This window comes from Prionailurus viverrinus, chromosome A1 (genome assembly GCF_022837055.1).
Source record: "Prionailurus viverrinus isolate Anna chromosome A1, UM_Priviv_1.0, whole genome shotgun sequence".
Lineage (NCBI taxonomy): Eukaryota > Metazoa > Chordata > Mammalia > Carnivora > Felidae > Prionailurus > Prionailurus viverrinus.
This window is the reverse complement of record NC_062561.1, coordinates 198,558,436-198,582,050: the sequence shown is the minus strand read 5'-3', so window position 1 is coordinate 198,582,050 and position 23,615 is coordinate 198,558,436. Positions and strand designations below refer to the sequence as shown.

Sequence of the window (23,615 nt, the reverse complement as noted above, 5' to 3'; positions counted from 1 at the left end):
ACATCCCCTAGAAACCGAGGCAGGACAGAGGGTGCAGACAATAAAATTGTTCTCGGGAGGTTTGAGCTAGCACGGTGCAATTGTATTCTTAAGCAAGTATATTAGTTACCTTTTGCTTACCCCAAAATTTACCAGTGTAAAATAATTTTTTATTTAGCTCGTGATTCGCTGGGTTGGCGGGGCCGTTCTTCCAGTCTGCGCTGGCCCTCCGTATCTCCGCTCGCCTCATGATATCGGCGGGTCAGCTGGCAGTGGTTGCCAGGCTGTTGAGCTGGGTGCCTGCAGATGGCTTCTCGTCCTCCAGCAGCCTGGCCTGGACTGCTCTGCATGGTGGTCTCAGAGCTCCAAGGACAGGAGAGCAAGCTTCAATAAGCGAGACCCGTTTGAGCCTCTCGGCACGCGTCCTGCTTGCTAATGTCCCATTGGCCCAAACGAGTCAAATGGCCAACCCAGATTCAAGATTGTAGGGAGATAAGCTTTGCCTTTTGTGGGAGGATTTGCAGATGTCAAGAGCATGAAGGCAGAGAAAGGAAGAATTTGGCCATTTTGACAATCCACCACAGGGCGGTGATGGAATCTCCTTTCATGGAGATTTTAAAGAAAAAAATAGATTTACTTTTCTGACTGTTTTCAATGTCAGCTTGCTTAGAAGTGAAACAAATGAGAGGATTTTTGTTTCCAGCAGTAACCAGTTGTAGAGACTAGTTACCCTAAATAGCCTCATTTGAAAAAGTTAAAATCTCTATGAATTTTTCTTACAACTCTTTTACCGTGCCCTACTGTGCTGACATGAAAGGAAAGAACCTGCAGAGGTGAAAAACAAAAATAAAAGCAGAAGTCCTGGTGTGACTTCCAAAGCCATATTTAATCCCCTAAACCTCGGAGACCTTGAGCTCTTGCCTTGATGGCTATACGGATCATGGACAGGTAGAGGTTAGAGCCTGGTCTGAGTAGAAATCTAACAGGAGACCTCTGAGTAAAGCTGAGATTTTCCCCTATGAAAATCTTACTCTCATTGTATGGATGGATGAGAAATAAAGTGGGGAAGGAGACAGCAACAAAACTTGTCTGTACCAACTTTGGCACTGGGTAGAGAATAAAGCTTTTATCAAAATGTCTGTCCATAATCCACCTTTAACATGAATTCATGTTCTATATTCATGCTATATACTTGGCATAAATTTTTAAAAAGTGTAACGTCAGTTAAATTCTTTTTTAATTTTTTTAATGTTTGTTTTTGAGAGAGAGAGAGAGAGAGAGGAAGACACAGAATCTGAAACTGGCTCCAGGCTCCGAGCTGTCAGCACAGAGCCTGATGCGGGGCTTGAACTCGGGAACAGCAAGATCATGACCTGAGCTGAAGTCAAAGGCTGAACCGACTGGGCCACCCAGGCACTCCCAGAATTTAAAAGAAAGTGATCCTACATTTGGTAAATGGCAGAAGCAAATGATAGTCCTCTTTGGAGGAACTCAGCTTTACTCCAGACCTCAAAAAACTCCCTCAGATAACATTATTAGCAAAATAAGTAACTCATTCCAATCATAATGGCATAACTACCAGCAAAAGCAATGTAAAGAAGAATCAGGACCTTACAGACTTCATAAATTGGTATTTTCTGACATTATATTGACTAGATTCAAATACATTTAAGTAGGGGAGAAGGGCCATAAAAAATGAGCAAGAAACAACACATTGTAACCAATAGCACAACAGATTTTAAAAAAGACACAAAACTTCAAAATAAAAATATGTAATATTTGAAATTAGAAAGTCAATGTATGGATTATATAGCAGATTAGGTGTTGCTGGAGAGAATTTAATAAGCTGTAAGATTTAGCCAAGAAAAAGGTATATCCATATAGCCCAGAAATATAAGAAGGTAGTAAAAATAAAAGAGAAGTTCATACACGGAGAAAATAGTGAAGAGGTTTGACATACATCCAATCAGAGCTTTAGAGGTATGTAACAGAACACATGAGTGGGAAGACAGTATTTGGAGACATGACAGCTCTGAAGTTTCCAGAACTGTTCAAAGATACAAATCCTTGGATCCAGAAACTGAAGAAATCCCGCTAGAAAAATAGAAAATACTTACATCATCAGAATGAGCTACAGATTACCAAAGGCAGAAGACGATCTTAAAAACATCCAAGAGAAGAAATAGATCATCTGCACATGAATGGTAAGCAGACTGACAGCTGGCGTGTTAGCAACAAGGAAACCAGAGAACAGTGAAATAATACCTGTCTGTACTGAAAGAAATAACTATAAGTGTAGAAGTAGGTATTCAGCCAAAGTATCTTTCAAGAACAAAGGCAAACCCATAACCAACGTCATACTTAATGGTGAAAGACTGCTTGCCTGCCTGTAAAATCAAAAGTAGGAACAGGATGTTTGCTCTCACTACTCCCATTCAGCATTGTACTGTAGGTTCATATTGGGTCAGTTATACAAGAAAGTGAAATGAAAGACATCCAGATTGAAAAAGAAAAGGTAAGATTACTTCTCTATGCACGTGGCATGATCTTAATATATGCACTAAAAAACTATTGGAAATAAATAAGTTCAGCAAGGTTGCAGGGTGAAAGATCAGTATACCAAAATCAATTCTTTGTCTACACACTTGCAATGGACAGTCTGAAAATGAAATTGAGAAAGCAATGCCAGTGACCATCGTATCAAAAATAAAATATGTAGGAATAGATTTAACAAAAGTACAAAATTTATACTCTGACAGTTACAAAATATTTTAAAAGATCTAAATAAATGAAATCTCGTGTTCATGGGTCTGAGGTCTTAATATTGTTAAGATGGCAGTGTTCTTCAGATTGATCTATAGATTTGATGCTATCTTAGCTTACTTAGTATTTATCCCCAACAAAATACCATAGATTGAGTGGCTTAACCAACACAAGTTTGTTGTCTCACTGTTCCAGAGGCTGGAAGTCCAATATCAAGGTGCCAACATGTTGGGTTGTGGTCAGAGCTCCCTTCTTGGACTGCAGACAGCCATCTTCTTACTGTGTCCTCACATGTCGGAAAAAGAGAAGGAAAGCTTGCTGGTGTCTCTTCTAATAACAACACTAATCTCATAATGAGGGTCCCACCCTCATGATCTCACCTAAACCTAATTATCTCCTCAATACCCCCTACCCACTGGGAGTTAGGGCTTCAAAAGATAAATTTGGGGGAGGACACTATTCAATTCATAACAAATGCAGTCCCCATAGAAATCCCGGCTGGCTTCTTTAAAGAAATTGACAAGCTGATTGTAAAATTAATATGGAACCGTGGGGGATGTAGAATAGCCAAAGCAAGCCTAAAAAAGAACAAAGCTGGACGACTCAAACTTCCCACTTGTAAAACTTACTACAAAGCAACAAAAAACAAGACAATGTGGTATTAGCACATGGATAGACATATAGATCAATAGAACTGAGAGAGCAGAAATAAGCCATTAGATTTAAGGTCACCTGATTTTCAACAAGGCTATCAGGACAATTCTATAGGGAAAGAACAGTCTGCAACAAATGATGGTAGGAAAACTAGATACACATAGGCAAAAAAAAAAAAAAAAATGAAGATAGACCCCCCCCCCTCCTCACACCATACACAAAAATTAGCCCAAAATAAGTCAAAAAGCTATAGGTAAGAGCTAAGACTATAAAACCCTTAGGAGAAAATATAAGAGTAAGTCTTTGCAACCTGAGTTAGGCAAAGACTTCTTGGCCTAATGATGAGTTCGATGTCACTCATCGTGATGATGAGTTCGATGTCATCAAAACGGATGAGTTAGAGGTCATCAAAATTAAACACTTTTGTGCTTCAAAATATACCATCAACCATGTAAAAAGTCAGCCCGCTAAATGGGAGAGGAAATTTGTGAACCTTACATCTGGTAAAGGACTTGTATCTAAACTATATAAGGGATTCTTACAACTTACTAAGAAAAAGACAAATAATCTAAGTTCAAGATGGGCGAAGGATCTGAATACAGGTTTCTCCAAAGAAATTCTATAAACGTCCAATAAACTCATGGGAAAATGCTCAATGTCATTAGTCATCTGAGAAATGCACATCAAAGCACAAGGAGACACACATCACACCCACTAGGATGGCCATATTCAAAAAGACAGATAATACAAGCGTTGGCAAGAATGCGGAGAAATCAGAACCCTCATCCATTGCTGGCGGGACTGCAAAATGTATAGCTGCTGTGGAAAAGTCTTGCGGTTTCTCTAGGGGTTTAATGTAGAGTTACCATATGACTTAACAAGGTCAAATTCAGAAGATATATGCTAAAGAGAAATATATGCCCACACAAAGACTTGTGCATGAAAGTTCATAGCAGTATTATTCACAAAGTCAAAAATTGGAAACAATTCAAATATCCAGCAACCAATGAATGGGTAAATAAAATGTAGTGCAATATCATTCAGCAATACGAAGGAATGAAATACTGATACATACTCCTACGTGGATGAACCTTGAAAACACAGATGGCCCAGAAACATGTAATAAGATTCTTGGGGCACCTGGGTGACTCAGTCAGTCAAGCGTCTGACTCTTGATTTCAGCTCAGGTCATAACCTCACGGTTTGTGAGTTCAAGCCCTACATCAGACTCTGCGCTGACAGGGAGGAGCCTGCTCCGGATTTTCTCTCTCCCCTCCCTCTCTGCCCCTCCCCCTGTCACTCATTCTCTCTCTCTCAAAATAAATACATAAAATTTTTTTAAAAAAAGCATAAGATTCCCAGTCTGGTTAATAATCAGGGAGAGGAAATTTAAAATCACAATAAGATGTCATTTTGTAGCTACCATGTTGACTGCCCATTATCAGCTTTCAGTGACGATATCCATCAGTGGAAACTGCTGGTGGGAATGTAAATGGGATAAACTCTTTGGAAAACAGTAAGGCATCACCTTGCAAATACAGGAATTTTCAAAGCAACATTTCAAAACAAAACAAAACTGCAAGGAGCTCAAATGTCCTTCAACAGTAAAGTAGATCAATTATGATGTGGACAATGGGATACAGCACAGCCGTGAGAATGAAAACTGCAGTTACGTGCATGGATGTGGATGAATCTCAAAAACATAATCCTCCAAGTATGACGCAAGCACAGAAGAATAAATGCCGTATGGTTCCATCAATATAAAGTTCCAAAAAGGCAGAACTAAATAATGCGTTATTTGTGGATACATCAGAGGTGGTAAAAGTGGAAAGAAAAGCAAGGGGAGGACAAACGCACAAATTAGGGACCACATGGGAAGGGGATGCTTCTAGGAGGTGCAAACGGTCTTCCAACGCACTGGTAGTGTTCTATTTCATAACGTGGTAGCGGCTACCTGGGAGTGTATTTTATTCTTCTTCATTACACCATACGTTGGGGCACCTGGGCGGCTCAGTCGGTTGAGCGTCCGACTTGGGCTCAGGTCATGATCTCGCGGTCCGTGAGTTGGAGTCCCGCGTCGGGCTCTGTGCTGACAGCTCCGAGCCTGGAGCCTGCTTCGCATTCTGTGTCTCCCTCTCTCTCTGCCCCTCCCCTTCTCATGCTCTGTCTCTCTGTCAAAAATAAATAAACACTAGCAAAATAATAATAATTAAAAAAATAAACTGTACGTGGATATTGACTGTCTTCTGTATATATAATATATTTCACAATTTAAATATTTAAATGTTAAATAGATCGCCCTCGGTGGCCCTGCTAATAACACTTTGGTTTTGAAATTCCATAAAACTCAGTCTCATTTGAAAAGTTGAAATCAGTGGAATCATATGACAGAATCCTGGGCTCTCGGATCTGGGGTGTGTTCTCAGTTACCGCATGGCCCCTTCATTTCACAAATGAAGCAACGGAGCCCAGAGAGGTGGGGTAACTTTTTCAAAGCCACACAGCCCCTGAGCGGTAGAACAGAAATACGGACGAAGGTCCAGTGACCCACAGAGCAGTACAAACGTGCTGTGACTGTATGCCAGGCCTCTTTCTAGGCATTATATTTATAGTGGACGTTCGTTCCGGATTTTCTCAAAGCAGTGCCAAGTTTTCATATCCTGTCCCACTGTCAAACCAAATGATCTCCTTTTTTTTTTTTAAATAGTAGACTTTTTTATTTTTTTGATTCACAGAATAACGACTGCCCCAGGTGTGTTCATTCCACATCAGTTCCATACTGCAGACCCTCTCCAAGGCCTTTCCTGTTATTTGAATGTTGGGCTCTGTTCAACCTCAGATGCATCTGTTGGTGCTGTCCAACTTGTCTTCCGTCCCCGCGTACCCCACTGGATTTCCAGGAACCCCCCTGAGATCCTTATCAACCTTTACGTCCTTTCTACCAAAAACTTCCTCCTTCAGCTCCTTGGGGGAAATAGAGGAACTGATTGTTCCAAGTTTTCTGATGGCCTCCTGGTTTTGTCCACTGGGAGTGGTGGCTGTGAGGGTGGAGCTGGCTGGGGAAACAAAGGAGAGAAAAGAAGGAAAAAACAGGAACTGATTCCCATGAGGTCCTAGGCCATGAACTAACTAATTACACAGCCATGAAGTCAATTGATCCGCCACCTGCACACCCCAGAACGGCCTGTACTCTGGCCTTGCCTGCTCTCAAGGCATTGTTTGATGTGATGAATTTTCACCAAGCGCCGGTGGCAGGTGAACCCTCCCCCCACCAACCCCCACCACTCCCTCCAGCCTCTCTGCAGGCGTGGTCTCCAGAGGCTCTACCTCGCACTGAGTTTAAAATGTTTTGGCACCTGGTAAGCCCTTGAGGAAGTTCTCCTTCTAGACTCACAGCCTGTCAGTCAGTGTCAGAAGAAAAGCTCGGGTCCCTTTTTAATCCGGCTTCTTCATTTTGCATCCATGTGAACAGAGACCAAGTTCATGGTCACCCACAGAGTTAGTGGCGGTGACAAAACCAGAGCCCAGATGGTTCAGCTCCCAGACCAACTACATCTCCCACTGTGCTGCACTGTCGCCCTAATGCTGGGACATCTGGGGCTGTCCTCCTCCTCACTCATCCTGGTCCTGGAAGCCTGCAAGGTGAACGAACACTTGCGAAATAGTTCTGCCACGCGCCCGGAAGTCCCTCCTATCTTTAACTTGGCTTCTCTTGCAATGCAACTTCCCCTGTTAACGAGGAGGTCGTGTTTGCTGGGGTAGTATCACCCAGACCAGGCCAGGTCCTCACGATTACAGGCTCAGAATTCCGTCTCCTTGGTTTCCACACCGCTGACCGTGCTTGAGAAAGCTCATTCGTGGTAACCAAGTCCACAGGAAACCTACGTATAAAATCAGAGTGCCTGTTTATTAATAGAAACAAGAGCTGCGATTCTCCGTTGTACTAGTTCTCATTCCCCTGACCAGCTGCGTCTCTCCCAAAGGCCAACTGCATAGAAAGCCAAACTCTCAGACGATCACTCTGAACACTCAGAGCAAGGGGGGTGGTCGTAGGGTGCAAATGGACTCCCTAATGGCCTTCCTTTGATTGCTGGCCAGCCCCTTCCTGGCTGGCCACCCTTGCTTTATAGCTGGATCAATACACTCAGCAGTTCTGGTGGCCCTGAGAGCCATTCGATCTCCTGGAAGAGGCTTTGCCTCTTTCTGCTCTTCTCATTAGATGTTGATTTCATAACTCAACCCTCAGAGGCAAATCTCATTTCCCACGTTTCTAAGTCCCTCGAGGGAAGGGAGTCCCACATGGGTTGAGTCGTTCGAGCACCTATAATTAAATCCACCTGCTCTATCTATTATCGGTCCTACACATCTTCATATTGTCCGAGAGGAAATCCCACAAGACCTTATGAAATCATATTGCCTGTCTATTCAAAAGCTATCAGTGCAATTGGTCACTTTTGCAAATAGGTGATGGGACATCATTATAACCTTCTCTCGTCTTTTGTATATGGTGGAGAGTTTCAAAATAATTTTTTTAATGTTTTTAAAAAACTATCCGTGGCTTCTCAATATCTCACAAAGGCTAAACTTCTTAAGCTAGACTCAGGCCCTCCTCTAACCGTCAATATTTTCCTTTATTACTATTCTCTGTTCCCTAAAAACACTACCCCAACCCCCACCCCACCACCACACGAATATCACTTGCAACTTCTACTCGTGTGCTGTGGCCCATCCTGCCTTCAGAGTTCAGCCCAGCTGCCGCCTCCTCCAAGAAGCCTACCATGATCCCTCCCCAATGACATTGCTCCCTTTTCCTCCCCACTAACAGCACTTGCTGCCTGCACCAGCCCATGGCCTATCGCCCGTGACGTGTGTTCCATAAGGTCGTCTTTTGGCATACATTAGTAGCTCATTAGTACAGTTCGGGGATCGTGTTTTATCATTCCTGCCCGGGGAACAGATCAACTCGTTATGTGTGTGGTGAGAGCAGGTTATAAACTTCAAATCATCCGTCCCATTGCCATTCTAAGTTGTCTTCACCTAGCACAGACTCCAGCCCGTAGAAAGCGCCCAGAGGAACTTTAACTGAATGATTCTTCTCAAATTCATAATACCACCAGTATGGCATTGCGTGAGCCACGGCAGCCCTAAACTTTCATCCATGTATTGAGAGGGCTGTCCATCAGTGGTCTCAGTCAGGGCGCATCAGAAGCAGCCGGGGAGTATGCTAACACTCAAACTCCTGGACCTTAGCCCCAGCAAGCCCGATTCAGGCCCAGGCGTCTGCACCTAAAGGAGCCGGCCGGGGTCCCGATTCTGACGCAAGTGGTCTCCGGGATATACTTTCAGAAACACTAGCCCTGTGAGGTCCAATCTGCCACCATTTTCTGGCCACATGACCACGTCAGACACCAGCCTTGTCCCCAGTGAGAACCTCACGCTTGCAGACCTTCCTGGACTCAGCCTGCCCTTGTCTCTCTGTTTGTTGCCCCCAGTGTGTGGCTGCGGCCTGGCCCAGTCGGGCTTCTTCTTCAAGAACCAAGAGTACATCTGCACTCAGGACTACCAGCAACTCTACGGCACCCGCTGCGACAGCTGCCGGGACTTCATCACCGGGGAGGTCATCTCTGCCCTGGGCCGCACCTACCACCCCAAGTGCTTCGTGTGCAGCTTGTGCAGGTGAGCAGGTGGCCGGCAGAGGGCGGGACCCTCTGCCCGAGCGCCCTGGCAGTTCTGGGGCTCCCAGGGCTGTATGGCGAACACTCGGATTTCTAAGATCTCACGGGTGGAACGATCTGACAGGCCAGTGGTTTGCAAACCCTTTTTTTTTTTTTTAATGCTTACTTATTTTTGAGACAGAGAGAGACAGAGCATGAGCAGGGGAGGGGCAGAGAGAGAGGGAGACACAGAATCCAAAGCAGGCTCCAGGCTCCGAGCTGTCAGCACAGAGCCCGACACGGGGCTCGAACTCACGGACTGTGAGATTATGACCTGAGCCGAGGTCAGACGCTCAACCGACTGAGCCACCCAGGTGCCCCTAGTTTGCAAACCTTTTAGCAGCTGAATCCAATCTGTCAAATATGATCTAATACAAAACACTAGTTTGTCCGGCGGTCAAGACAAGAGTAAGGATCCAGGCCTCCACACTCAGCCTCCCACTTCCCATCAGAAGTCCTCAAAGGAGCCGCTGACTACCCTGGCCCCTCACAACCCATTTTGGGAACCAGGCACCTGGGCCAGCTCCCACACCTTCAGCCACATGTGGTTCAGAGATACCCGTTTGTAGCCTTCCTCTGTGACCCTGGAAAGTGATCCGACCTCTGTGAGCCTCAGCTTCTTCATCAGTAAAATGGGCCTCAAAACCACCCCAACCTCAGTGGGGTTTCCTGAAGATATAAATGAGTTGGTGCTTGCAGAGACCACAGCTCAGGACATAATTGGGTCTCCTTTTGCTATCCTTGTCATCATCGTATAATAAGCACCTAGCCTCTCAGGCTACCTGGTAGATGATGGAAACCTCCCCTCCACCCCCCCCACCCCCCACTCCCCCCCACCCCCGCCCCATGCCCTGAATCCCCAGTCACTTGTTAACTTAGCAGATGTACATTAAGGGTCCATTGTATGCCAAGCACCACATTAAAGAGATGAGAAACCTAAAGGAAACCTCAGCCTTGCCCACAAATACATTAAAATTTAATGGACTGCTCTGATTAAGTCATAAGTAGAAACAGGGTTTGGAAGAAATATATGCATTTTTTAATCAGGAAGGGAATTTATAGATTAATTATTCTCCCCATGAAATAACTACCTGTTGGTTACCAGCTAGAGTTCCCAGCTGAGACTAATGACACAGCGTATAAGCAAATAAAATCACCCAGCGGAATTCATTCATTCAGTCGTCCGTGTCTTAAAACCTGGGCTCTGGGGCCCAGACTCCCAGCCCCATTGGAGGTTAGCACAGTAGGGTCCATACGGTATAAAGTGAAGTTTCTGTCGGGCCCCATATGGATATAGTGCCTCGTCCTTTGCCACAAGTCAGTGCCTGGGCCAAGATGAGAACACAGCTCCCCCACGTCACCCCAGCGCTCCTTCCCTTGTCCCACGTTGCTCACGCAAGGGCGGTGGAGCCACTGGAAGCCTGTGTCCGGGGCTGTGCCCAGAGCCTGTGTCCCAGACTCTGTGCTCAAGCGCAGCTGAACAACGGGGTTAATGCTGCCAGGGACTCTGTGCAGTTTATATTTGGTTAGGGAGGCAGGACGTGTACAAGTTGGAGACCTTTGAACCCTGGAACCCAAACGGCACAAACGCGGAGGAGAGGAAGAGGGCATCCGGGCGCTTCTCAACCTCCCGGGTAGTGAAAGGAAGAGATCTGGGTGAATCGAGGAGTTGGATGGCTTCTTCTTGACGTAGGGGGATAGGTGAGGTTGGGGTGGAAAAAGTCCTTCCAGGACGAAGGGACAACTCGAGAAGGAATTGTTAGCCAGTTCGTTTACAGATGAGAAGTGTAAGCTCAACTAAGTGTCATGATTTGCCCAGTGTTAAAGTCATGTAAATGGCCCCAGTGGGCCTCCAGTTCCGGTCCTGGCCCCAACTGAGCGGTTCAGTCAGCCTGGTGCTGCGAACAGCCCTTGAATTTACCTGGTATAACGTAAGGCGGGCTGTGTGCGGTACCGAGCTGTGAGCCCATGCGCTGTCAGCTCACCAATAGACGTGGAATCCCTCCAGAGGAGAGGTGTTGAATTTCTCTTTCATGTCCCTTGCAGGAAGCCTTTCCCCATTGGAGACAAGGTGACCTTCAGCGGGAAGGAATGCGTGTGTCAGACATGCTCCCAGTCCATGACCAGCAGTAGGCCCATCAAGATCCGCGGACCGAGCCGTGAGTCCTCCCCCGGGGCACCTCCCTGTCCGCCGGCCGTGAATCCTAGGGCTCCCTGTCCCGGCTCTGTCACCGGCTCCTGCGGTCCCGGAGGGAAGTGGGGGAGGTTTCCACCCTGGAGGACTCCTGAAGCATGACCCAGTTGGCACCCTGCCCAGACTCACAGGCTTCCTTAAGCAGAAATGCAGGGAAGGCAGGCTGCTGATGCTAAACCATGACAGCCTGTATCATGTTTGGCCACTTGGGTGGGGCTCTTCTGGGATGAGCTGGGCTCCTGATCTCATCCCTCCTCTGGACCCACATTCCCCGGGGGTACCTTAACAGGGCTGATGAAGCTACCAGTGGTTCTCAATTTTCACAAACTCTAGTAAAAAGTATACACAGACACGTCTTTAAGGGGAGAAATACGGGAGCCAACCACCAGGGCTGTACTAGTGTCTCTTAGGGAGTGTCCAGGGGACCACTGCGTCAGCTTCACTGCGTGACTAGTAAACATGCAGATTTTTAGGCCCGCTTCGGGCTTCTAAGAAGGGAACCCAGAAATCTGCAGCTTTAATAAGCTTCCTGGGCGAGGTGCTTGCTGCTCCTAAGACTGAGAACCACCGTTCGAGATGAGGAGCATCGGCCACACCAGAGCAAATGTTGTGTCTCATCGCCAAACCATAGATCTGGGGGGAAACTGAGGTTCAAGAGTGTACCTTGGAACACTCATTCAAATGTGTGGAGCATCCATCCCACCCAAGTATGTCTAGAGGTAAGATGTCTGAATCACGGTTCCCACACGCCCTTGTCAGGCTGCTGATGGCAGGTGCCCACACACACACGGGCCTGGCCCCAGGGTCTACGGTAAGCCACGCTAGGCTCTGGTGTTCTTACGTTACATGACGCTCCCCCTGGCCTCCCCAGCAGAATCAATGAAAACCCATTAGCCTCCTGTGCGGCATCACCGTGTGGGTGCGGGCAACGACAGAGTCAGCATGGCGGGGCTGCGTCCCCCCGTGGGGGTGAGCACGAAACCACCGAGTCGGCAGGCCTCAGCCCCTAGGGGTTCCATGAGAGATTGCCCGGTGCCGTGTGCTGGGGAGAAAGACGATGGGAAGGCTCCCTCCCTCGCCCTTCCTTCCCCTAGACCTAATCGGATCTGCTCACAGACTATGCAGAGAGCACTTCCTTCAGCGTCCCCGGTGACGTTCATGAACAGTTCGCTGGTCTGAGCAGGTTTCCGTCTCAAGGTGGCTGAGCACACATGCTGCTGTCTTTTATAATTCCTTGAAAGCATCGTGAAGAATGACAGCAAGGCTGGGAGTGCTGGGGTGCAGGACCACGGCCCTGTGACGGATGCTGCAGAGGCGCCCAGAGACCAGCAGACCACGTGTCAGGCTGTAGAGAGAGGCAGGCTGGAGCCAGCAGCCTGCCAACCCTCTGTGTGAAGCACAACAGATACACAGCCTTGCTGGGGCTCTGTTTCCCCAGCTTTATGGAAAGCAGATATATTAGTATCCAGGAGGCAGACTAACATACATCATAGTGTGTAAAATGCTCTCTAAATATAAAGTGAGGGATGCTGCCGACTTGGAGATTTAATCTGGAAAGCACGCCGAAGAGAGAATATGATCCCTGGGTGTGTTGTTTCTCGTGGCTTGTGCTGCATTATGCATTTCTGCGTGCATCAGGGACCTCGAAGAGGTGGGAGACTTCCTTGGCTGCGTGTGGGAATCCTGTATGTGAGCGTGTCCTTGAGGAGAGGCTGCTAAATGTCTCCACCATAATTCTCCAAGTCCAAAGGCAGAGGGGGGCAAAGAAGAGTGAATAATGGGAAGCAGGTGAGCACACGAGCATCTCCAGGGGGAGCACGCAGGATCCCGGCTGGTCTGGTTGCTCACGAAGTAAAGACATCCGTGTGTGGATCTACAGGGCATATGTTCCACAGAAGTGTTTTCTCCCCAAAGGTGGTCACTCTCCATGCCGCACATAACCAGAGGGGATGTTGGAAGATCTGCTGAGTTCCCGAAGGATAGAGGAAACCAAAACCAGATTCAAGAGAGGGCTAAGATGAAGAGCCTATCATAGAAAAGGAAAAAGAATGAGGAAATACATGGTGTATTTTCGATCTGCAGGAGTGTGACATTTATCCCTGGAAGGTGAATAAAGACATTCTGCAAAAGCAAGAGTAATGTCTACTCAAAAGAGATCAAGAATAGTCAGGAACTATCAAGATAAAAGAAGTATATTACTTTTTACAAGAGGAAATTTTTCCTCGTCATCTTCACTGAGAGGAATTGGCAGTCATTGCAACTTCACTATCACCATCACAGCTGTCACCACCATCGCTGTCAACACCATCACCACCACCACCACCACCACCACCACCACCTTCACCACCAACACCACCATCACCACCACTGCCATCACCATCATCACTACCAACACCACAAATACCACCACCACCACCAACAACAACAACAACACCAGCACCACCACCACCACCACCACCACCAGATCACCACCATCGCCACCACCACCATCACCACCAACAACACCATCACCACCACCACCACCACCACCACCACCACCACCTTCACCACCAACACCACCATCACCACCACTGCCATCACCATCATCACTACCAACACCACCACCACCACCAACAACAACAACAACACCAGCACCACCACCACCACCACCACCACCAGATCACCACCATCGCCACCACCACCATCACCACCAACAACAACACCATTGCCACCAACACCAACACCAACACCACCATCACCACCACCACCACCACCACCACCACCAACACCATCACCACCACCACCAACACCAACACCACCATCACCAATACCACCATCACCATCACCAATACCACCATCACCACCACCAACACCATCACCACCACCACCAACACCAACACCACCATCACCAATACCACCATCACCACCACCACCACCACCACCAACACCAACACCAACACCATTGCCACCACCACCACCAATACCACCATCACCACCAACACCACCACCAACACCATCACCACCAACACCAATACCACCAATACCACCACCGCTATCACCACTGCCGCCATCACCACCACCACTATCACTACCAATACCACCACCACCACTGTCACCACTGCTAAACCACGGATAACATTGATTGGCTGTTATTATTGTCAGGCAATGCACTAAGTTTTCTATACATAATATCTCATTTAATCATTTTAGCTCTCCAAGGAGAGAAGAATAATTTTTTACAGATGAGAACACTGAGACCCACAGAACGTAAAGAGCATAAATGACTTGCCCAAAGTCACACAAATAGTAACTAATGAAACTGGAATGTGCCCAGGCGGTCTGGCCCTGGGGCCTATTCCCTTCACACCCTATACCAAAGACATGACTTGCTAGTTGGGAAGGGTCCCGTCTTCCTGGATTAGTTGTCTATGACAAGGAAGGGACTCACAAAACCCACTCATTTTTGCTGATCTAAATGGAATGTATGACACAGTCAAGAAAAACTAAAAATGGCTGTCTGGAGTCTTTAGACACCTCCACAAACTAAAGGATTTGGGGGAACAGGTGGTGGCATCATCCTTTCTGCCAGCTGAAGGCTGTAATTTTGGAAAAGAGGGGAACAGATGAGGAGTGGACAGCTGGCTGTGCAGCAACCAACTCAGGGCAGGGTGTAGTTTTCCTGACCCTGCTTGTTATACGAGACTCATGGGCTCCTGGGTGGATGCCTGAGGCTCCACCAGCGGTCAAGGGTGAAAGGAGGAAGAAGAGAGAGAAAAAGCTCCCGATCAACCTGAGGCCAGTACAATAAAGGACCAGCAGGATCACACGGAAAGAAAATCCACATGGAGAAGGCATCTCAGAATCCCCAGGCGGAGTCAACAGGCCTTCCCTGCAAGAGGAATGTTCTTCTGGCCTCAGATCAGAGACTGGATAGTGCCCGGAACGTGGGCTAGAAACACGAGAACGTGAAACAAGAATGCCAGTGACCATTTATTGAGCACACGTGTTGCGTCCTCCCAGGCCTGATTATGGTGCATCCCCACACTAGTGTTGTAAGGAAGAGATTCAGGTAAAGAAGCAGGGGCTTAGCGGTCGCACAACTGGTAAGTGAGGGAGCTGGGATCCTGCCCTCGGCCAGCGTCTCACCATTCACTCTGTCCTCCCGGCCCAGCCTCTAACCACTGCACCGTACCGAGTCCTGAATTTGAACTCAGGGTGCTAATTCTATCCCAGGTGTGCCATTGCAACTTAAGGAGATAGGACTCATTGCCAGAATGTGGCCCCGAGAGGATGCAGCTATTCAGACAAGATGTATCAGAGAGGTCGGGAATTGTGTGATTGGCCACAATAGACCTCGCTCCATGGAGTCCACAGGGGAATCTGATCAGTGGATGACCACATCCAGCAAGGAAAAGTGAAGCGAGAGGAGTGAAGGAGAGGAGGGAAACTGTAATTGTCTTGAAATATTTAAAGGTGGGGCGCCTGGGTGGCTCAGTTGGTTAAGCGTCTAGCTCTTGGTTTTGGCTCAGGTCATGATCTCACAGTTCATGAGTTTGAACCCGGCATCGGGCTCTGCAATGACCGTGTGGAGCCTGCTAGGGATTTTCTCTCTTCTCCTCTCTCTGCCCCTTCCCTGCTTGCTCTCCTTCCCTCTCTCTCTCAAAATAAATAAACTTTAAATAAATATATTTAAATAAATAAATAAATATTTATTTATTTATATGTTACATAAAAAATAAATATATATATAAATAAATGTATATATATAAATAAATGTACATATATTTATATATATATATAAATAAATGTATATATATATATATTTATTTAAAGGAAATGTCAGGTGTCAAAAGAGGTAGGTTATTCTTACTGCATAAAATAAGGGGCTTCACAAGGAGTCCATTCTCAGTCTCCATAAAAAGAAGGCAGTCGTGACAAGAAATGACAAGTGTCGACGAGAGTGTGGAGAAAAAGGGACCCCTGTGCACTGTAGGTGAGAATGTGGACTGATGCAATCCCTGTGGAAAACAGAACAGAGGTTCCTCAAAAAATTAAAAATTGGAGCACCTGGGTGGCTCAGTTGGTTAAGTGTCTGACTCTTAGTCTCAGCTCAGGTCAGGATCTCACGGTTCGTGAGTTCGAGCACCACATTGACCTCTGCGCTGACAGTGTGGAGTCTGCTTGGGATTTGCTGACTCCCTCCCTCTGTCCCTCCCCTGCTTGCTCTCTCTCTCTCTCTCTCTCTCTCAAAATAAATAAACTTAAAAAAAAATTTTTTTTAATTAAATATGGAACTTCCCTAGGATCCAGTAATTCCCCTGCTAGGTATTTTCCCAAAGGAAACAAAATTACTAATTTAAAAAGATACACGCACCCCGATGTGTATTGCAGCATTATTTACTATGGCCAAGATATGGAAGCAACCCAAGTGCCCATCGACCGATGAATGGATAAAGAAGATGTGGCATATATATATACCATGGAGTATTAGCCACAAAAAAAGGAATGGAATGTTGGCCGTTTGCAACAACATGGATGGACCTAGAGGGCATTATGCTACGTGAAATAAGTCAGAGAAAGACAAATACTGGATGAAGACAAATACTGGGTCTAAAAACCAAAACAAATGAATAAACAAGCAAAAGAGCAGAAACAGACCCATAAATACAGAGAACAAGCTGATGGTTGACGGAGGGGCGGGGAAGGGGGGATGGGCAAACATGGGTGACCGGGAGTAGGGGTTACTGGCTTCCACTTATGGAATGAGTGAGTCCTGGGGATAAAAGGCACGGCATAGGGAATGTAGTGAATGGCGTTGTAACAGCATTGTACGGTGACGGATAGCGGCTACACTTGTGGTCTCATAGCACCAGGTAGGGAGTTGGTGAATCGCTGTGTTGTATACCTGAGGCTAATGTAACATCGTGTGCCAATGATACGTCAATAAAAAAAATAATCAGATACGAAATAAAAAGGGAAGTAACAAAAGAAAACACGAATAAACCTTTATGTGATACGTATTTTTAAAAATCAAAATCGGAAAAATAAAGAAAGCAGGCCTGACAGTTTTGCCTGTCCAAAGGCAAAGTGGGCTTCCGCAGAGGGGGTGAGCTTCCCACCGCCGGAAGCAACTAAGCAGAGGACGGTACCCACCTGTCAAGAATGCTGTAGATTCCTGCGTTAGGTGGGACTGTGACCAACTGCTCTGTGAATTCTGAGCCCCTGTGGAATTATGTAACCCTATCACGGAGGCCCACAGAGACGCGAGTTCGGTATTTGACCCCTGAGCCCCCAGGTTCTTCTGTGCTGAGCACGGGCAAGTCACTTCTATGAAGTCATCTCTAGATGATTACATTCCAACATCTATAATTATTGGGATACAAGTGGGTAGACTTATTCCAGGCGTAAAGGCAGGAAAAGAGATCTCAAAACCATTCTCCCAGTCCCCAGAAGCAGTTTGCAATCAGAAACCCTCCTGCCCCTAGTCCGTGCTAAGGATGTCGGAAAGGCTCTAGGTAGCCAAGAGCTCAGAACTGTGGGGGCTGCCTCCTACAGGCATGTCATCAGGGCCCAGTCCCTCCCCACAGTTAGCCGGGCGCACCCCCTTCCTAGACAGGCAGACACATCATCTTCTCTCCCAGGACCCGCTCCCAGCTGGACTTGAGGGTTTCCAGCCAGCCTCTCCCAACTTGATGTGCAGCTTCTCTCCTCCCCACGGCTCCAAAGTATGCATCTGTCTTGTGGCGCCAGTAGGGAGGCTTGTCCTCTGGTAAACTTTGTCCCATGACCCTTTCCTCCTCCAGAATGGGACATCCGGTTGGGTAGGCTGATTTCCCAGCATCTCCCAAGTACCTTGGACGCTGGCTCCATTTCCTGCCCCTCCCCAGACACCGATGGAGCAACAGGCAGATGCCTGGCCCCCACATTCTGTGGTCCTGATGCCCATTCCAGGGGAATCAGGATAGAGAGTGAGGGCACCGCTCCGGTTTGGGACAGTCCTATCACAGTCTTTAATCCTTGGAGTGGAAAATGTTTGGCATATAAGTATGTTGGAGCGGGGCCAGTCATGGTAAATTCTGTCCTTTTCTTGGGTACCGTGTGAGGTCCACTCCTTCGTGCGTGTTCAGCAAATATGATTTGAGTGCCTACTATGTGCCCAGCACAGCACTAGGCAAGAGAATAGATTTAACCACAAAACAGAGATGGGGTCCTTGCCCTTGAGCACACAGCCTCAGGGTGGAGAAAATTAGCCACTAAGCTTATCCCTGGAGCGCTGCGTCTCAGACGTTACTGTGCTTGGAGATCTAGGTCAAATTCAGTAGGTCTGGGTGGGTCTGAGACGGTGCACACCTGTAAGCTCCCAGGTGATGCTGATGTCGCAGGTCCCCCAGGTCACGGAGAGCAGCCTGCGTAGTTACCTGCTTGAGGGCAGGCGGGAAGCAGGGCAGGCTCCGTCTGGTTTTGGATGCACAGTGGGCAGGATGACAGAGAACTTTCGGAAGGAATCCTAGGATGTCTTTCTCCCTCGCGCCGAGACCTCTTGTCTAGAGGCCAGGGCCCCGGCGGCCTTTGCTTTTACCTGGGAGACCCCTGGACAGGTGCCAGGACCAGGGTGTCCACTTCGGAGAGAAAACCGGCTTTGCGGGGGGGGGGGGTTCTCCTTCACCTGGCTGGAGAGGAGGGCCGGGATGTTTTGCTCAGTGGCGTCCTCTTGTCTTTGCAGACTGTGCCGGGTGCAAGGAGGAGATCAAGCACGGCCAGTCGCTCCTGGCGCTGGACAAGCAGTGGCACGTCAGCTGCTTCAAATGCCAGACCTGCAGCGTCATCCTCACAGGGGAGTACATCAGCAAGTGGGTGTCTCCCCCCTCCCCGCCCCAGCTTCCGCGCCCCCCCCCCATCCTTCCAGCCTGCCCCCTGCGGCCTTTGCCCGGGTCTCCAGTAGTGCCTCCCTCTGCTTGCATCCAGCCACCACACGGCCACAGCCACAAACAGCATCTCCCCGACCCTTGGGCCCTTCCGTGGTGTTTCCTCCACCCGCGATGCTCTCCTCCCTTCCTGACATGCTTGCGCCTCCCCTCCCGCTGGTCTTGTGTCCCACGCTGTCTCTTCAGAGGTGGTCTCATGCCCTCCGTGCCCTGTTTGTGTCCTTCACACAGGCTAACACGGTCTGCAGTTATCCATTTATCCATGTCAACTCTTTAATAATGATACTAATATCAGCTACCACGTATGGAGCTTTTATCGTGTCCCAAGAATACACTAATGGCTGTGTACAGGTTATCACATTAAATCCCACAACTACCCCCATGAGGCGTTCCAGCCCCATTTTCAAAGCTGTGAAAACTGAGGCTTGGGGAAGTAAGTAACTTGCTCCATGATTAAATTGAATGTCTGTCCTCACCAAGGCAGGGACTTTGTTTCAGCCACGGCTGCCTTTTGAGCACAGTGCCCGACCCCCAGCCAATGATACAGTTGTTGAATGAATTTAATCCATGAGATGAGATACAACGGACACACGAAGCTATCAGGAAAGAGGGCCCGACCCCCAGTGCCTGCGTGGTGTAGCACCAGTCCCCTGGCCACTAGACCCTAGCGACAGCGTTTACATACTCAAGTACCTACAAGAAATCGTGGCCGCAGGCCCTGACAGCTTTGATGCTCTGTGACCCAGACCCTTCTGAGGTGCCATTGTGACCCACTGCTAGGACATAGTGAGCACGTAAAGTTGTAGCACGTAAAGTTGTAGTTTTTGCTGTCAAGAGAGTGATAATCCAATAAGGGAGACAAACTACATACATAAAGAATTATGACATCAGCAGTTATGTGATAGGGAGCTCAAGAGTTTTGTTGTTGAAGACCCTTCAGATCATAAGTGACAGAAAACCCAATTCGAACTCATTTAAAGCAAAAATGAGAGTTTATTTTCCCAGAAATGGGAAAGCCAGAGGCATACTGACTTCGGCGTGGCTGAATCCAGGGACTTAAAGATGTCATTGGCTCTTTAGAAGTGCCCCTCTCCCCCACGTCTCTCTCCCCCACCCCTCTCCCAGCTCCAGCTTCTTCCGTGTTGGATTTATTCTCAAACAGGCGCTCCCCAAAGGGTAGCAAAGGTAATCACCAGCCACTCCAGGCTTTCATTCTCCCAGCTTAGCCAGGCCGGCAGAGAGAAAGAGGCCTCCTTCCCAAAGATTCCAGCGAAAGTCCCATGGTTGCCCCTGATTTGGGCCACCCTTAGGTCACATACCCATTCCTGAGCAATCGCTGGCCAGGAGGATGTGAACCCTAGAGCCAGAGACCCGCCCTCCGTGACCCACAGTGACTGTGAGGGGCAAGGGGTGGCACCCAAAGGAAACCCCAGGCGAGGTTCTGGGCAAAAGGGGGCACAGATGCTACCAGAGAGCCCTGTCTGCCGGAGGCCCAAGAACAGGGCTGTGAATATTCAGAGAAAGAAGGGATCACTTCAAAGTAGCAGGGAGTGAAATCTGGAGTCCATGAGAGCTTCATGGAGGATAGTGCTATTTGAGCCAGACCTTGGAAACAGGGGTAAGAATGGAAAATGCAAAGAAGGAAAGCTGGGAGGCAGAATGCCCGGCCTGGGCAAGGGCAGGGTGGTGCCTGACACGTCCATCTTGTTGGCCGGAGCTCAGACGAGTGCACATGTGAAGCAAGGTCCGAGGCTGCAGAGGTGAGCTGAGGTCACGTCACCCAGAGCTTTGAATGCCATGTTAGTAGGAGTTTGGCATCTCGCTCTGTGCTTGCCAAGTAAGAAGTGCCCTTAAGTGAGTCACCAGCCAGGAGGCCTTGGGTCTGTGCGCCCGAGTGAGAATTCTTTAGAGGCGCAGGGTTTGCCCAGAGCTCCTCTCAAGGAGGCCCAGCCCTGATTGCCCGTTGCACCTTGGGCCTCTGAAGCCTGCCCTCGGCTCTTCATTTGTCTGCTGGCAGAGTGGCAGGTGCTTAGAGGCACTGGCTGTGGCATCGATGCCCTGGTTAGAAGCCCAGCCTGCATGACCTTGGCAAGAGACTTCACTTCTCCAAGTCCCAGTTTCCTCACTTATCAAAACAGATAAGAAGACCTACCTCACTGGGTCACGCAAAGGCTCAGGTATCAGTGCTTCGTACGTAATAAGTGTCTAGTAAATATTAATTTTACCCTCTGCCTCTCTTTAGAATCATGCATATTTCAAATTCCCTAAGGCCTCCCAACCCGTGGGTCCAAATGAGGCAGGGTTGGCATTTATACCCAAAGTTTGCTGGCTCATTTTACCCCTCTTGCTGACACATGACTTTATCCCCCCTGCAGGGTCACCTCCCACACCCACGGCGTGCGGAAAGGTTGGCAGGGGTGGGAGGAGGCTTGTCTCCTGGGCCCACGAACAGCAGTCTGACCTCTGGGCTTTTCTGGGCCTGAGTCCTCATTGCTACCTCTCCTTCAGGGGAACACAGCCTCCCTGCCGCCCAGGGTGGGGTCACAGCTGTCCCAGCATGGCAACAACTTGGAGACAAAACAGTGACATGCCTGTCCTTCAGGCCTCTCTGTGTGAGCCGGTTCTCTTATGCCCAGAGGTGGGGGAAATGGCCCTCTCTGGTCCTGGATTCATTAGCACTACACAGCTGTGTCATCAGATCTGGTCCTTAGATGCAGTGTCCTGTTGAAGTCCCCTCTCCACACACGAAGTCCTCCCTACAGGCCGGCACAGCTGAGCCCTACACGCTGGAGCCGTCTTTCAGTCCTCATGACGACCTGGGCGAGAAACCAGACCGCCCAGCTTTGGATCAAGCTTTAGAGCATCTGCGTTGAGTTACTGAGTTGCCTCATCAACACAATAGGGAGACTGATAGTTCTGACTTCATAGGGCGGCCGGAAGGATTAAACGAAATAATCTATGTGAAACACCTTTGGAGGGCCCGGCACACCCCACGAAATAAATGTCAGTGGCTATTAGTAGTAGGAGGTAGTATAAGAATCATTAACAAAAATCCTATTACTGCCTGATAAGTTTTAAGCACCGGGTGAAAACGAAACACATAGGAAGTGCTTAAGGTAGTTTCCTGTTATCTACTGACCCGGGAGGACAGTCAGATGACTCTTTCACTGCAGGTAAAATTTCTTATTAGAAGAGGAGCCCTTAAGGCTATCCACAAAAATTGACCACATCGATTCCCTCCTGGAAAGGGCTGGGAGGAGGGTGAAGGCATTCCCCTTTATGCCTTTATAATGTGCCAAGTGCAACTATCACCTATTCTAAGTACAATAAAACTTAATGCATTTTGACAATACTTTTTTCTCACAGCCCTTAGGGATAAAGGGAAGAAAGTGGGTCTGTAGAGCTTGCGGGGAGGAGGGGCGGAAGGAGGACAGAAGAGGGGCATCCATGGCCAGCAGCCCAGACCAGTGGTTCCCAGGTGCGCTCGGGAAGTCTGCCGAGATGCAGATTCCCAGGCCCCCTTCCAGGGGTTCTCTGATTCCAGAGATCTGGGGGGGGTGGCTGGGGAGTCTGCATTTTTGACAAGCTCCCCAAGTGTTTCTAATCTTGGCCCAGTCACCATTGGCTGCAGGTCCTGGAACCTCCATGTGGCTCCCCCTCGGATCCCCACACCCCCAACTTCCTCTCCCTGTGTGGATTTCCTCTTGCAGGGATGGTGTTCCGTACTGCGAATCTGACTACCACTCCCAGTTTGGCATTAAATGTGAGACCTGTGACCGATACATCAGCGGCAGGGTCTTGGAGGTGAGTGGGGTTCAAGGAACTGTGAAGGTGTTTGTGTAGGATGGCCCGTGACTCCAAAAAGTCATCACTGAGGCTCCCTTCTTCCCTAGCCTCCCCCCCCCCCCGCCCCCCACTGCCTCTACCCCGGCTGAGCTTGCTGCATGACTTGAGCAAATAACTTTGCCTCTCTGGGCCCTCCCAAAGTGAGAAGCCAGACAAAATTATTCCTGGTTCAAAAAACGCCGTGCTGGGAATATCAGTGGCTTCTCTGGACTCAGACCCAGATAGATTACTGGGGAGAGACAATTACGGGTTTCTTCCCAACCTGCTAAAGGATGGAAGCCAGTTTTAATTTTTTAAGCATTTGGTAATGTGCCGATTTAAGAACCAGCTTGTCTACTGGCTTGCTCCCTAAGCCCTGCTTTGGCTGGTCCATCACCATGGCAACAGCTCTCCCCTGCCTCTGATGCACAGCCTCAGCTCTGCCAGTAACAGGCAACCTGCGCCCCTGCCCGAGCTCCTATCTGCTGGCCTTCCTGGCCTTCCTTCCCACACCCTGTGAGCCCAGAAAACTGTCTTCCTATGGTTTGGGACCACCCACCTCGAGGAATTCAAAACAGGAAA

At 48.4% G+C, this 23,615-nt stretch overlaps 1 protein-coding gene across 5 annotated transcripts in view; it reads left to right on the top strand.

Moving 5' to 3' along the window:
- ABLIM3 (actin binding LIM protein family member 3) overlaps positions 1-23,615 on the top strand; it is a 110,668-nt gene that overhangs the window by 40,140 nt on the left and 46,913 nt on the right. For all 5 annotated transcript variants that reach the window (XM_047858206.1, XM_047858180.1, XM_047858170.1 and 2 more), the window contains exons 4-7: positions 8,889-9,072; positions 11,157-11,269; positions 19,007-19,133; positions 22,919-23,012. In XM_047858206.1, coding sequence (XP_047714162.1) covers positions 8,889-9,072; positions 11,157-11,269; positions 19,007-19,133; positions 22,919-23,012 — 518 coding nt within the window. The remainder of the gene's footprint in view (positions 1-8,888; positions 9,073-11,156; positions 11,270-19,006; positions 19,134-22,918; positions 23,013-23,615) is intronic.